Here is a 16,767-nt window from a genome sequence, read left to right as displayed (position 1 = left end):
CACTTCTGAGTGCTGTCGACTCTGTTTCCATGCAGCAGGGATGGAAATATTTGGGAATTCTGGATCAGTAGTTGCCAGTCCACCCTGCTTTGCAGCAACAAATAGAAATACACAAATTTCCCTTTGAGTGTATTATCAGACTTTGTAGGAGGGTTCATGAGGGTATGCCCTCATTTCTGGGGTAGGTGCTGTCCCTTGAGCTTCTTTGTAAGTGTGGTCCTTGAAAATAGCAAGCAACTCAAGCATGGGGCAGCATTTCAGAAAAGGTATTCTATGTTAAATAATAGTATGAGAAGATGATTATAATAATTCCTACTTCACTCAGACATCAATTATGGTGTCCAGAGGCTAGTTTTGAAGTGCATTTTGTCCCAAAATAATTGGCTGCTTGGTGTCTTTATGAAAAATCAGGTTTATTTCTATTCCTCCCCTGAGGCTGTAGATGCAGGTACTGTCCAATCCTCTGTATAACAGTCTTTCTATACAGCAAGCAACAAAACAACTATGTGACTTACCTATCTGCTACTATTTCAAAGTGATGTTGATATGTATTCAGTGTTCTAGGACTTAAATCCCACCATGGAGAAAAACTGATGGGCTTTGAATTTGTGCAGTTTCTTTCAGGAATGCCTGAGAATCATGTTGTTGTGTACAATGCAGATGAAGATACAGATTCTGCTCTGAATTGCAATCTCTCTTATGCTGGTCCAGCAGCTTAGGCTGTGCTATTTTTTCTTTGTCAAAGACTAGCAGAGTTAGTTCTGTATTAATCCTCCTTGATAGATATGACTGGGATAAGGTGGGAATGGAAAGAAAAAGGGTAGATGAGAGCAGGTGAGATACTGCTCTGCACTATTCTGTTGCAGTGCCCTTAGAGGGCAGTTTCAAACCACGATAGACACGAAGATATTAAGACGTTTATCACAGCACTTCAATGAGGCCAGAATTTATAAGACCCCAGAGTGCAGAAGGAGGGACAGAGAACCCATCCCAGTGCCAGGGCAGCAGAAAGCACTGCAAAGCTCCAGCAGGACATGCTGGCAGTGGGGAAGCAACGCTCTTGTCGTTTTGGCAGAGAAGTCAGAGCATAACATCTTCTTCCAAATTTAAATTTGAAAGGTCGGGGTTGCATATAAAGATGCCTAAATCCTGTTCAATACAAGGGACCAGCTCTGACATCCTCGTTCAGCCTCGGGGCTCTCCGGGGCCACTCCTGCCGTGAGAGGGCGGTCTGACACTGAGCCTGCCCGGGACTCGCAGCCTTCAGGCTCTCGGAGATGCTGCGTGTAAACCATGAAACACGCAGAGCATTGCCAGGCCTTCAAAGCCTGGTGAAAATGCTGTTGAGCCAGCGTGATTCTGCATGCATTTGGTGCAGGATAACAGGAGAACTTGGTTTCAAGAACAGAGTCTTTTAAGATGTGCGTGTCTGTCTTAGGGGCTGAGTTTGAAGCATTTTCTCTTCCAGAAGCAGAGTTGTTTAATGACACAGTGTTTGTCTTTCTGCACAAAATAACAGCTTATTAAGTCTTCTGCAAATCCTTTATAAAATAAATCAGTGCTTTGTCAGTTTTTTAAAAATTGTCTTGTAATATGAAATGCAAATGAGTAGAAAAACAAATTAATAAATCATATATCACAACTCAAAGCATTGCACAAAGGCCAGCAAACTGGCTATGATGTGTAAAAATGTTTCTTGCCCTTCTGAGCCAGACCCATTATTTTAGTCTATTGGGTTTTCTTTCATGTGGGCCTCCCTTCATTAGGCTGTCTTGTGGACTACAAAAAAAACCCACAACCCAAAACACAGGAAAAAATGCTGTGCTGGACCACACTCCAATGCTGCTTTGGCACCAGAGAGGGGAAGGTGGCAGCTTAGGAAAGAGGGGGGAGCAGAAGGGAAAAAGCACTGTCTCAGATATTTTTTTATTCCAAGGACAACAGTGGCCTTGGCAGAGTTCTTGTGGTCTGCTGGCATAGAAGATGGTGAATCCTGCACTCAAGTTGCTCTTGTGAGAGCATGAGCCGTGTAGCAGAGATACCTGACAAATTTCAATTGAACTGGAGCTGTTGCAGGGTGGTGCCATTTGTTCTATTTGTTCTCTGGAAGCCTGTTGAATCCATTGAAAGAGTTTACTTTGCAATTTATTTCAAGTCACATTCTCTCCCCACCGGATGATTTGGGGAACCCTTTAGAAGGAGATGCCCACTGATGGCTTGTCCTCCAGAAGTCATTCCTGTAGTAGAGGCAACCTTGCAAAAATTACTGGGAATATTTTGGAAAATGATGAGATTAGAGGTTGCTAAAAAGTTCCATGTGAACTACAGTGTGCTTGTTGAAAAGAGGATGAAAAAAGGGGATGACAGACATCATAACACATAAGTGTGTTCTTACATCTGAACTTCATGACTGACTCCTCAGCGTATTAATAGAAAATTAAGAGAAGGAAGGAAGATTGATTTGGTCATTTAAATTGCTGCTTGGAAAAATCTTTGGGTTTTAGTACTTCACACAGTCTTTTATATTTTCCCTGGTATAAGGCTTTTACATTCCCTTCACTTTCTTGCTAGTTATTGTCCAGTAATTTGTTAGGCAAGCAGGTGATCTAGTAGAGAGTAGCATAGGTGGAATTATATAGTAGGTAATGACAGAGGCCAGAAATGCAGCAATACTGCTTGTGTTTATCCTGGTGTGTATCCAGTTAGTTCATCTTCCATATTTTCTTGCTTTATTTTCAATTAGTTAAATATGGTTGTTCATTTGGAAGAGGAATCGGGATGTGCATTTCCAGGATAGGATCACTGTACTAGATGTAGGACTGCAGGGTATGAATAGATGCTTTTAGGCACAAGAGGTACAGCTTCTTTACAAGGAAGGAACAGGTTAATACTTTAAAAGTAATTCTGTGAAACCTAAACTGTTCAGCTGGAAATTATCCATAGGAGGAGTCTGTTTCAAGCTACAGTGTGTCCCATATTTGTGATAGTTGGGAGACATTAGTGTCATGATAATGTAACTGGGAGGATACTGCAGATCCCACAGTCAACTATTATAGTTTCCTTCTTTTGTCATGTTTTTTATGATGACTTGAGAAGATGAAGGACAAGAAATGCTGAATTAGAGAAGGTAGTAGCTCCCTTTAAAACTGATACACACCATTGTTCCTGCCTGGGAAAGAGAAATAGGTTGAGGTCACTGTGACCAAGTACTTTGATCCTTGAGTGACCTAGAACAGTCAGAAATCGACTACAAAAAATGCAAATGTATTTCCATTTTCATGTGAAGTCTGATTTTTAGTAGAGTAGAAGTCTTGGTGTTTTTCAGTGCCCTGTTTTACAGGACTCTGAAAATTGATGGTTTGTAGAACAAGACACATTTGTTCTCAGTACCATAATGTCATAGATACTATCATAGTTCCTATAATAGAGTTGTTCTAAAAGGTATGAACTCTTGGCAGTTGTATTTCCATTAGTATTGTCACAAGGCAGCAATCTCCACAGTTCAGTTCATATAGTCTGTTTAAAAAAAAATTATTTTATCCCTCTTAAGCCTTTGTGGCCTTTTCATCTCAAACATGTCTCTGCTCATTTATTAGGAAATATGGGAAGCAGAAGTTCCCATGGCATTCACTCTTTATAACTCATAATAGAGATATTCTTTCTGTGTTCTCCTCATGGCTTCTCATTACACCACTGGAGACACCTCAGGAAACTCAGCAGCTGCCTCAGTGGTTTTATCCCCGTGATGAGACTGTAGTTGACTCAGAGCGTTTGGACCCCGCACAGATTCTCAAGTACATTTCCTTGCATGCAACACAGCCCCTCCAGCTGTGACCTCAGACCTTTATTTCCCCCCCTTTCTGCATGAGAATACCAAAAGCATATTTTTACACTTAAATTCGATAGGTAAAAAAAAATAGAACCACTAGACAGACAGACTGTTAGAAGATCCAAAGCAATTTTCTTGCTGACTTAATAACAGATTATTGTGGTGTAAAAAGCAAATTGCAGCATTTGCAAAGGCATCATTTTTCTGTTTAATCCATGGCAAATGATAATTCACCAGCAGCAGTGGGCATTTTTCATATGTTTTTATGGGATGTTGAAAAATTTGAAACCCTGTCCTCTAGAATCTACTGTTAAGAGATTTGTTATGTTAAAAGATAATTCCTGGGGTTGTTTAGATTTAAATTATTTCTTTAAAATGTTAATATACTTTGTCATTTGTGCAGATTGGTTTATCTTTATGCAACTACTAGTTTTAATTTTTGTTTTTAGGAAACTCTGAGTTCTTGCATTTGAGCTCGTTCAGATTGTGGGAAGTGGCAGAAAGGTGCTTTCTGTTTTGACTTGGCATTAAAAAGATTGCTTTGAAAAGATTCCTTCTTAAAATATTTCTGTCTGCCTTAGATTTTTTTTACAACTGGAGGACCAGCTCCTGAAAATCTGTAGCCAACATTTTCCTCTGCTATCTGTGTTCTTTCAAAAACATTAGCTTTGCTTTGTCAGGGTCCTCTGTAAATTCAGAAGTGTTAGTTCCACATCACTACAACCTGGCATAAACCAGCACTCGTGCAAGGAAGGGCAGCCTTGTCCTGTCTTTCCCTCTCCCCCTGCCTATCCCCTTACTCGTCCCCCTTCTCCCTCTGCCAGTGTCGTGTTCGTGCAGCCATGCAATGAATGAATCAGAGAGCTCATCGAGCTGAAAAATAACCAACCCTCCGACAAATGCTTTGCCTGCAGCCCAACTGGTTCCCTGAGCCAATCTGCCATATGGCTCCATGAATCCCAGTGCCAGGACCTGAGCAGCTGGAGCTGGGAGGAACAATCCCTTTTGCAGCAAAATAAATCTGGGCCAGCCTGGACTGATGAGGAAACTATTGCTGTGAGCTTTAGATCTGCAAGTGCCTTAGCAATGGACCCCTTGAACCTGCTCAAACAGCCTGCAGAATCAGTCATGCTGAAGTCTATCTTTTCCAAATTCTCATTTTGCTGCTTTTTTCTCAGGGGATTGCTTCTCTCAGGTCCTTATCAAGCAAGTATATGGTTACATTTAAAGCTCTGAAGCAAATTTATTCCCTTTTTGCACAGAATTGGCTCCATGATTAGAGTTCCCAGTCAAGACAACAGTGAAGATGGTAATGATGATAATATGCTGTCATGAATATTATTTGTCTAAGCTGAACATCACAGATGTTTTCCCAGCAGTGGATGATGAAACAGAGCTGGATTCTGACATCTTCACACAAAATGAGTGAGACATGCTATTCCAGGGGAACCACCTGCCCTGTGTTCCACTTCCCACAGGAAGCCAAATGTATCCACGGAAGGTCAGTTGACCTGAACAAGCAGGGGCCTTGGACTAACAGTGTTTGCAGTGATTGCAAGATCTCTGAGGGTTGACCAGATTCTCATTTGAAGTCACTTTTTCCATATTCAAAGCCAAACAAACCAGTGTTGTAGTGCTCTAGCAGACCTTACCCCTGGATAGATGTCCCCTGCACCCTCAAATACGACAGGAGGGATGTCACCACACTCGGGTGTGACCTGCAGCCTGTCCCCCAGCGAGGAAAGCTCCGCTTTGCCAGGGACAGCACTAACAGCTCCGCCTCCCAGTGCCCTTGTCAGGGCGTCTGTGCTGCCGGGACAGAGTGTGAGGATCCCTCCGATGTTCCAGATGCTGCGGTGCCCCAGGAATGCAGCGCCGTTATCGGCCTGGGGAGCACAGAGAGAGCCGTGCCCGCTGCGGCGGCGCTGGGACCGATCCCTGGCACTCTGGAACACCCGATGGGGGGCAGATGGAGCGCACTGGGCGCTGGTTGGTGCTCAGGGCAGGACCGACCCGCTGTGATTAATCACCTGCCCAGCGAGTGAATCGGGCTCGGCCAAGCCGGGCTGCCCTGGTCCCGCTCTTGTGCGGGATGCTGAATACTCACATTGTAGATCTGACCAGAGATAAGGTGCTGTGTAGGCAGAGCTGAGTCATTTGAGAAAAGAGGTAAAAATTACAGAAGCTGTACAATTTTTCTCCTTTCTGCTTCAACTGAAATTGGCACTTTTTTCCTGCTTAATCTGCTCTGGAAAGTGTTTTGCAGAAGTTCACAGTTAAAATTGGACTGACTAAATAAGTCCTTAAGGGCTTATTTAGCAGCAGACTTAAGCTGAAATTACTAGGTTTCTAGTTAGCATTAGACTGTGGAAGAAAACATCTTCGCTTTTCCCCAGTCCATAGCAAAGTTGTTTTTTTATGAAGATTGTTTTATCTGAGAACATATTCCTTTAGGCACCCCAGTTTTATAGCATTCTATTTCTGATTTAATGCATATGGAGGTACATATGTGTTACTCTTATAATGGAACCAGAGGGGGAAAAAATGAAAATCTGTGCATCTGCAATAGTTTAGTGGGGAAGAGCTATTGTTTTCCAATTTTTTTTTCAGCCTATGAAAGTTTGCTTTTTACTATCTAGTTGTTAGTAAAGGAGGGAAGGGAGTGGAGTTCTCCATCCAAGCAACACTGACACTGGTATGTAAAAGTTCGATAGTGTAACTAATTATCTAGAAAGACCCCATGAAACAACAGCTGGAGAAGATTAAAGCAGGTGGATTTGGGTCTTGAAGAGTCCACCACATGCCAAAACCCACTATGGCGTGGGATTATCTTTCCTGGAATGGCTTCAGGAAAAATAACTCTCCTTCAATTAAAATACACCTGAGATCTTGATATGAAAGGCTACAGGTTGCTTATTCCTGTTTTCAATATAGTGAGTCAGAATTTCCGAGGGTAGAAGCCTAGAGGAAGAGTTCAAAGGTAGAATGTTTGTGCAGGAATTGAGCACAGCCAGTTTCTCTGCTTATTAACAAGTTGCAGGAGGGAAAGGCAGACATCTCTGGAGGAGGAAAACAAACTTTTGTTTCAGAGAGCTGATAGTTTTCCTGCCTCTTTCACTGCCAGGATAAGATCCTCAGCTGGCACAAACAGCAGAGCTCTGCTGAAGCACTGGAGCTGTGCCAGGCAAAGCCCTCAGATGAGCAGTCAGGACACCTTCCTGCTGTCAGATGCCAGAGCAGCTCCCCCTGGGAGCATGTGACAAAACTTCTACCAAGTCTCTTACTCCAGGTGGTTCTCTTAAAAAGCTCGTTGCTTCAGAGAAATTATGAGCAAGCCACTATCTTTTATTATTTCTGTCTCTCTTGCCCTCTCTTTGTATTTTTCCTTCAGCCAAACTGTATTAATTTTGAGCTATAAAGCTTTCTAAAAGCCTGCAGAAATTAATGAGCGAAAGCCGGCAGGATGCAGTGATGCGTGTCACATAAAAATATAATCAGCATTTTCCCAGAATTGCCAACACCTTAGGACTTCACAGTAAACCAAATATTTTAAAGTGGTGCAACAAATGTAAACTCTAAATTTGCCAGCAGTAGGTGGATTGCTGATGCAGTAAATCTGGTTTTCTTGTACCATCCAGGCAATCAATCCTGTACTTCAAAAAAATCCTAATAAGCTGGCTGTGTATGTTCCAAGATAACTTGCGAAATTTGAGAATTGTTTATCATTCACTTTTCTCTCTTTCTGTCCCTTCTTAATTCAGCTAAGAATATGCAGAACTGTCTTCTCTGCCTAACTGAAAACTCTGGAGCACTAGTGAGCTTACTTTTAACTAGTGAAGGGTTGATTTTCCCTGTCCAGGCTGTGTTCTCCAAACATGTGCTGTGTTGTGGTTCACATATTGTATGGAATATAACTCTCTGGATATCCTGCATGCTGTGCTATAAGCTCTTTGCATGGACTGTAAATCCCCAAGGATTTTGCAAACTAAGAATTTTTTAACACATTTATTTGCTGTCTAGGGACCTGATCCTCTAATTGGTGTCATACAGTTAATTCTTACACTCACATAGATGCAGCCATATCCTTTTAGCTCAAGGGTCTGCTCTGCAGATTTTCACTCAATAAATAATAAAGTATGCAAGATCACAGCCTTAGGAATCAAAGAAAATACTTTTTAAAAGCAGTGTCTTTGGTTAAACATACCACAGTGAATTTGGACTAAGATCTGATTCTAAACTGAAATCACCACTCTCAATCAGCAGTGTAGGGGGGAAATTGGGCCAATGGGGAAAAAATAAACATTTTGCTCAGATCTGCCTCCTTATCTGACATTTGAAGGTCCCGTAAAGGAATGAAAAACAGCGTTGAAATACAGCTACGAGCTTTAAGGTTTTATTGCTCTTATCAGGACAACGTATAAGCTGGCTGTGTATATGATGTGTAGCTGTGGTCTTTGACCACAAAACTTAACATGAGAAAGGAAAGTGTTGACACTTGGTAAAGAAATAGGTTCCTCCCAGCCACCCACCCACAAATGAAATGTGTGTAGCAATCGTCTCCTAATGTGCTTTCTTTCCCTCCAGATATATGTGAGTGCTCTGATCTTTTATTTGGCTCTTTAATGCAACCCTGCAAATGAAATTAGCGTTCTGGGATGTTACTAAAACATTCAAGTGGCTCTTTTGCATCAGCACTGGCTGGCTTGAAATGAGCTCCATAGGGAGTCTGGAAAGGGGATCCATCCCATCTCAACTGACTGAGAAGATAGAAGCAGCAAGGGAAGACTGGAAAAGGAAAAGATGTTTGACTTTTGGGGGGTTGCCTGAACCTCCTTTTTCAGCTCTAACGTTTCCTTTGCTGTTTTGCCCTCCTTTGGACTCTAAAGTCCCGGTACTGAAAACAAGTAGAGACAAATGGATCAAGTCTGGGCCCTGCGCATGTGGTTTGATAAATAGGGAACAGCCTGGAATCTTGCACGGCTGACACTGTGTTTCCAGCTTTGTGGTAAACAGCTGAATAGGAAGGAGAAGGCAGCAAGTCCTGAACTGCACTCGCCAAGAACATCTGCATTTATGAAAACTTTCCCTAATTGAAAATGTAGTAGTTTCAAATGCTCTCCAACTGAGAGGCTGGAAACCAGCTCAGGGGCTGCAAAGATAGCGAGAAACAGCAGTGGGTTTGAGCTCCCAGTTCAGGTCACTCCTCCACCCTCCTCCTTGTAAACAGGGCCTTGAGGAGGTGCTAATAACATCTTCACAAATTTCTAACAAGAGAGAAAGTCTCTCCTTAGACTTCAGCCACATCATTCTGCAGTTCTCTAACTCCCTTTCCTTGCCATCATCTCCCCTCCCCTCCTCCTCCTCAATATTTCCTCCTGTTTCTTTGAGATCTACTACACCAAAAATATTTTTGGAAATACCACAGACTATTGTTTTTATTAGTGACTGGAAAGCTTTGTAGTAGGATGCTTTTGTGTTTCATTTGTTTTCCTTGCTCTGACACAGCTGTTTTTGTTTTAGCAGCATTAGAGAGATGGTTAAACTATTTGTGGCCTTTTCTAACCCAGCACATCTCCACTGAACGCTTTAAACTGAATGACTGAGACTGTAACTAACAGGTTGTCTGCGTGGGCAGTTTTGTGCATAAAGTTACAAATGCACTGGGTTTATGAGATCTTCTAATTTGTTCAAGCGAAACACCGATCACTGTGAAGCAAGTCCCAGTTTCCCTATAAATTTCCCAGCCAGAACACTGACAGAGCCTTGACTCGGGAGGATACAGAACAGATGAAGCAGTAGATCTTGATCAAAGTTCAGAAATGATTAATGGAGAAGAGGGTTACGTAGGTGTGGTGATCCCCACCTCAGCCAAGAGGGGAAAGAAGAAAAGCCAGAGAAGGTGGTGGGGAAGAATGTGGTCTGAGGACAACTCTGCCAAAGGTGGCACGTAGCAGCCACAAATAAATGCCAAACTGGCCGCTGGGATTACACAGAGTGAGATGGGAAATTAGGGATCAGGCATCCAGTCAGAGAAGGGTGAAAGAAAGCAGTAAATTAAGAATGAAGTGAACAAAAAGTAAAGTAAAATGAAAAAGTAAATGGAGAGTGAAAATGTAATTCATCTGTGGAAAGGCATCTTAAAAGCAAAGGGAAGAGAGGAAATGAGTTGTGCTGGAGGTTTCGGTGTTCATGTCTAGTGACATAATGTGATACTGAAAGTATGGGCTGATGAACGGCAGGAAGAGGAAAGCTCAGAGTGTAACTGTGTCCTGCTGAATCCCAGTCTTACCACACATTCCCACCACCCCTGTGGGCAGACACCAGGATCAGATTTAGAGACCTGGCCTGTTTAACAATGGTCTGGAAGTTTCGTTTCTGGCAAAATGACAGCCCTGGTTCCATTTGCCCTGTGGCTGTGCGAGCCCGAGACGGGCACTGTGGAGGCATGAGGGTATGGGGAAGGTGGCACTACCCTGCCAGCACCTCCCAGCATTGGAAAAGCAGCACATACATCAGCTCACTGATGAAATACAATGGAGCTGCTGTGATGAGAGGACATATTTTATCTCCTACCTACAGTAATGTAGAGTGTGACTCTTCCCTTTTCATGCAATGGGTTGGGAAGCAATTGCACTTGTCAGAAACCAGCTCCTTAGTGGCACTGCAAAAGAAAAGGCTGAGGTGCCTTTTCAAGCACATTTTTTCTCTGCTGGTTTTTTGTCCTTTTTCTTTATTAAAAATAATTGTTTTCAACTGAGTTTTGTGGGGGTCACGTCCATGGATCCATGACTGAGTGAGGGCAGGGACAATGCACAGAACAAATCCTGTGTCTTAAAGTCTTGAATGACTAAAGCCTGTTGTTAGATGATGCTATCAAGATAACACCAGCAACAGAAGAAGACAGAGAAACTGAGCAGAACTCAGCAAGGGGTTGCATTTGTAGATGCATATTAGAGTAACCTGAGTCATGCAGAATGTTGGTAACAAACTGCAGAAGATCAGACCTTCTGTAATAACAAACATTATCATGTTCTTTTTCTCTATCCAAAAAATTGCAACAAAAGCATCAGCTTGAGCTGACCCAAAATGCAGTATCGTCTACTTTAAGCTTTATTATGGTCTTGGATAGATAGATAGATAGATAGATAGATAGATAGATAGATAGATAGATAGATAGATAGATAGATAGATAGATAGATAGATAAATGCACTCACAGAATTAGCTAAGCTATAAGAGGACCCCTGTGGAATTATGTTCATGAGAAAAGATACTGACTTCTGTATCAACATCTGTAGATGTTGGTTGTTCACTTGATAGTCAGTTATGTTGAGAAAGAAGGTAACTCTCTGTACATGTCCTGTCTGCACAGAGATGTGTGACTGTTTCTCTACAGGGACTGTTCCTGCCCATGGGAAGGCACCTCACAAGCACAGGAGTGTCAGTTGTCCATCCCACCATGCCATAACAATCAGTGTAGTTACAATTAGCTCATTCCTTGTTTTTCTTCTCAATCAAATAGCAACATGTACGTTTCAGCCGCACTGTTGCCCACAGCCCTGAGTTTTGCCTGTTCCTGGATTCCAGTGCTGACCTTTGCACTGACTGTTGTCCTGCCTGGCTCGTTTCAGGGCTGCAGAGAGTGCGCCAGCTGGAGAAAAACACAAGGTACTTCAGGCGAAAACTGCATGAAATGGGCTTCATCATTTATGGCAATGATGACTCTCCGGTTGTGCCCTTGCTCCTTTATATGCCTGGTAAGATAGGGTAAGTACTGGAAAACACCTGCTGGCAAAGCCAACACTATTCAAGCTCATAGTTTACTTGGTGTGCACTGCAGAAAATGTATCCCTGTGGTACAAGCTTCCTGGGGAAACATGCACTGTTGAATTAATCATTTAGTTCTATTCTCTTTTAAATTTAGCCCTAGGCTTAATCTGTTCTAGTATTCAGAATTTAAAATTCTTTCTCTTATCCTTTTTTTAAACGTGGTCTGGAACAATACTTTTGATAACATTTTGATTTTTTTTCTTTTTTTTTTAATTTGTAATCATTAAAGGGTTCACATCGCCTTTGATGTATGAACTGGTTTGGACGGGTGTTCTTTTTCCCCATTTGATCATTGAATGGTCTTTGCATGTTTTACCACTCAGTTCCTCTCAAGCAGCACATGTGCACTGGCTTGGACACACAGACCAGGAGTCAGTGGCAGCACAATGTAAGGGTTGAGCTGCAGGGAGTATTTGCAGGTAGCTTAGGGTGGCTGTGTGCTCCAGGTCCACACAAAAGCTTCCTAACTTTCAGAGTAATTGTGAGAGCAGATAAATTATCACAGATTGTTTTATTCCTGTTGATGTGCAGGAACCAAGCTCTCAGACCTTCCAAAAACCCAACCCCTTCCATGCTTAGGGGCTGTGAGTGCCCACATGTTTTGCCTTTCCCTGACAGAAATGTGTCTGTCCTGCAGTGCTCTCTCTGCCATCACACTTCTAGTATTTGGCACCCACTTGTCTTCATGAGCTGCTAAGCAGCAAAAACCCTGAGATTAGCTCAGCTGGTTAAAACTTGGTTGTAATAATGCCAAAGTCATGGGTTCAATCGCCTGTGTGGGCCATTGACTTAAGACTTGGACTTGATGATCCTTGTGGGTCCCTTCCACGTCAGAATAGTCTGTGATTCTGTGAAAGAATCTCAGTCCTACTGGTGAAATTCTGTCTCTTAGGGAGATCAATAGGAATATTACCATCCACTTCAACTGAAGACAGGATTTTACATATTGTACCTATATTATATATAATATTATTATTATACATGGTTGCTTTCTCTCTGTGGCCAGTTTATTGGAGATAGTTTATTTTGTGTTTTTCTTCTCTCTTTAGGGCTTTTGCAAGACGCATGTTAGAAAAAAACATCGGGGTGGTCGTGGTTGGGTTTCCAGCTACTCCCATCACAGAGTCCAGGGCTCGGTTCTGTGTGTCAGCTGCACATACACGGGAGATGTTAGACACGGTAAGCACAGCACAGGGCCTGCCAAAATTAACTTCAGATGCAAAGGAGGTTGGGAGAAGTTCTGCCTCTGTTACTTTGAATCACAATAATTCATTTTTACATTTGTTTTTCTGGCCTCAGCACTTGATCTTTAAAGGCATTTGAGCTTTATATATTTTATTTTTTAAAATAAATGATAGGGCAGTTAACTTGTTATGTTCTTCTATTTCTAATAGTGACCAAATCTGTCATCACTAATAAAGACCTACATGAAGAGCACAGCAAGACAAAAGTTAAATTCTAGGTCAAAACTATCAGAGTAGGAAACCTGAAACGATATGGAAATAATTGAAAATCGAGTTTTCCATAACTGTATTTCCACGTGTTTCTAGAATTACAGAAGTGTATGGGACAGCCTTGAGGGTACAGGTGGAAATTGCAAACAGTATTTGGAACTGTTTGAACCTAATTAAGTTTAATTGGTGCTGTCTGGCCTGTCTCAGTTCTGTATCTTTCTCTGATATCAGAAATACCGTTAAGAGTATGTTGAGACTTCCATCCTAAACCTCCGTTCCAATGCAGTCAGAAATGTGTTTAAAATAAACTCTTTGAAATTTTCCATCTCCCTTTCTTGCCGAAGGTGTTTTTGGCCTGGCTTGAGACACGTTCCTTCATCCTCAGAATAAGCCAACTTAGAAACACAAGAGGCTTAAAAGTAAATTTCAGGCTTTCTTTTTCCATTCTTTGCACAAGTATGATGGTCAAAGCAAAAACTCTGTGACCGTGGAAGGCATTTGGGTTAAAAATGCCACTCCTTCATGCAGACAAGCACCTGTGCCTGCAGAGAGCTCCTGGCTCTGCGTTTGCATCCTGAGATTCACAGGGATCTTGGGGCAGGAGCCCTGCCCTGCTGACCAGCTCCCACACCAGTGCAGGTTGCTCTCACATTACATCAAACAAATCTGCCTGACATGTGTGCAGTACAGCATTCCTTCTGCTTTTAAAGGTGCAGTAGTTGTTAGCAAGGTATAATACCACAAAGACAGTATTTCCTAGAAGAGGGCATAGCAATTGTGTTGGGCACTGTCAGCTTTTGCTCTTTGGCTGGCTGCATTTTGGCTTATGCAACTAGTAATAGGTGAGGAAGTTGATATGGAGATTAAGCTCTTGAGGTCACTGCTTTGATTTTCTTCTTCTCCCCCCACTCCCAAATGTCAAGCCCACCACATTTTTGGGCCATCATTTCATGCTCATTACCTGGAGACTGCTGCTTCCTGCTACCAGTGAAGGTCTGAAATGCTCCCCAGTCATCTCTGAACGTGCTGTGGTTTTGCTGCAGCACTGCTGGCACTCTTTAAATGTCCTTACAGTCCATGGAAACGCTCTGAGCTGAAAAAGCTTTTAAGGCAAAGGCTTTGTGAACATACCTAAACCCAGGGTAACAACAGGTAACAAACACAATGAAAAAGTTTCCCTTTGGCAAAATTTGTTTTGAATCTCAGCATGGAACTGAGGAAAGATCCATGAAAGGGCAAGCTCTCAAGAATAACTTCCTTAATGACCTGGAAGCTCTCTCTCTGCAGAAACCATTGCTAAATTACTTCGTTTTGTTCATGAGCTCATTTAGTGGCTTAACAGGAACAGGCTCAAAATCAAGATTGCTGTTTTCCTCTTTGATGCCAAAACGTTGGCTGCTCTTCTATGTGAGTCAGATGCTTCAAAACACTGAGGTGTCTCTCTGTGGTACACGGTTCACTGTCTACTTTTTGAATCTACTGAGAGCTGGGGACACAACTCAGCAAATTGCACTACAGTATGAATAATAATTAATATTAATTGTGCCTGTGATATCAGTGTAAGGTAATGGAATGCACTGAAAGTGTCTTAAACTCTTCATGCTGACTCTGATCAGCACTGTGGGCTGAGTCCTATCTGAGAAAATGCAGTGGCAACTCCAGTCCTTGGCAGCTCTAGGGAGACACTGAAGTACAGCCTTACTCAAAGATAGCTTTTATCTGGGTTGTTATCTCTCTGTGCTTTTAGAAAACGTCTTTTTTTTCCTCTGCTCAATTAATGTCCTTACTAATAAACCATAACCTACTGAAGGAGTAAATTCTGTTCTCATAGATGCTGTTGTACATCTTGACTGCATTGATGTTCACTGCAGTAGAATGAATACAAAATTTGCCCATTTGTCCTTTAAACTTCTTTAATTGGTGTTTTTTATGATCTTGCTCTGCTGTAAAGTAGCGGTTACTAGAACTTAATTTCTTTTCCAAGAGAATTGACAAAGTCAAATGGTCTTACAGGTTTTGAATGCTCTGGATGAATTGGGTGATTTTCTACAACTGAAATATTCCCGGTATTCCAAGTCATCTCATCCTGAACTGTATGAAGAAAAGATGCTTGAACCTGAAGATTAAGTTTTCCACCCATGAAGAGAACATTATGATGCTATGAAAGGGCGGAAAACCCGAAAACTGAAAAACATGAATGCATTTCTTCCCTTCTAAGGACAATTTTTATTCTCAGTTAATTGAAAGGAGGGGAAGCTCGGGTGTTGCATCTTGTTGTGTCAAATTTCTGTGTTGAAGAGACTGCAATATTGATACAGATTTGCCTCCCCAGGAGATCTGGCCTTTACGGTGTTTCTGATGCAGAGTGAATGCATCCATTGATCGACTTGCTAACGTACAGCTTGTGGTATGGCCCCTTTTTATGAAGAGGCTCCAGATAGTCTTAATTGTGACTGAAATAATAAAGTTTTAAAAAATGAATAGATTCCAGTGTAATATAGCTGAGCTTCCTCAGTGAGGCTGACTTTGATCTGTTAAAGAGCATAAATCACGACCTCGGCGTGGACTGTACAGAGGAATGAGCACAAAGTGCCCTCCTTAACCAAGTTGCACTATCATGCATTTCTCCAAGGACAGAAAATGTAGAGAAAGGCTGATGCTGAGAACAAGGAAAGTAGCCTGATCAGATCAATGGCAGCTTATGGGAAAGGGAAAATGCCTCCTCCCCTCCAAAGACCTTTTCTCAGCCACTTTAAATGCACTCTGAGCTTCGAATTGTACAAAAATTTGGACTTGGACATAAACAGAAATGCTTTTGTGCTAACACATGTGACCTACAGGCTATCACATCTTCTCACAACCTCAGTTCTTCAGTGGGCTTGCTCCCTCTTGGTGGAGCAGTAGTAAATAATTTTAATAACCATTTAACTTTCCCGTAAAAACCTTGATCAAAACAGTCAGATACTTGCAGTTCACAAACTGCAGATGACATTTATGGGCCCATTCCTACGTTTCTTGAACTACTTATGGGCCTAATAAATTCACTAACAAGTACATAATGCTGAAGCTGTTGGTTAGACAGAATGTGAAGTTCAAGACACCATGAACAGTTCTGCCACCTGTTAAACAGAAAACTCCACCATTTCTATATGTGCCAAAGTCATCCGTGTAATAACATTTCTTGAAATATTCTTGTCTGGTTTATGCATGTCAGGGGTAATTTTATTTGTGTAGTTTTTTGGAGTTGTTTGTTTTTCAAATAATTGTTGTATCATCTCAGCGGGGAAGATGTCCTTGTCCCCTTGTCCACTGCCTGAATGACAAATGCTCCAAGCTCCTTGAAGGACTTGTCACAGCCAGCAATGCCACCAGCAGCAGCAGCATCCTCAGGCTGGTGTGGGCTGAGTTGCTGGGAGGAGAGTGGAGGCTTTTTCCCTTCTTCTTTTGCAGCGTTGAAAAGCAGGTCTGCAGCTTTAAGAATGAACTCCAAACAATGCCACGCTATCAAATGTCATTGTAAACACATCAGATGAGAGATGTTTAGCTTTCTGTTGCACAGATGTACCACACTTTCATGTTCTCTTGAAAGCTGTGGTGTAAACTTAACCCACAGCTGCAATATTAGATTTAAGAACAGAACAATTAAATTGTGGAGT

At 42.0% G+C, this 16,767-nt stretch overlaps 1 protein-coding gene across 3 annotated transcripts in view; it reads left to right on the top strand.

Moving 5' to 3' along the window:
- SPTLC3 (serine palmitoyltransferase long chain base subunit 3) overlaps positions 1-15,592 on the top strand; it is a 79,792-nt gene extending 64,200 nt beyond the window's left edge. For all 3 annotated transcript variants that reach the window (XM_071582117.1, XM_071582116.1, XM_071582118.1), the window contains exons 10-12: positions 11,459-11,594; positions 12,707-12,836; positions 15,125-15,592. In XM_071582117.1, coding sequence (XP_071438218.1) covers positions 11,459-11,594; positions 12,707-12,836; positions 15,125-15,238 — 380 coding nt within the window. In that variant the 3' untranslated portion in view covers positions 15,239-15,592. The remainder of the gene's footprint in view (positions 1-11,458; positions 11,595-12,706; positions 12,837-15,124) is intronic.
- Positions 15,593-16,767: the final 1,175 nt, after the last annotated feature.

This window comes from Pithys albifrons, chromosome 2 (genome assembly GCF_047495875.1).
Source record: "Pithys albifrons albifrons isolate INPA30051 chromosome 2, PitAlb_v1, whole genome shotgun sequence".
NCBI lineage: Eukaryota > Metazoa > Chordata > Aves > Passeriformes > Thamnophilidae > Pithys > Pithys albifrons.
The sequence above is the reverse complement of the archived record's forward strand: the minus strand, read 5'-3'. Positions and strand labels throughout refer to the sequence as shown.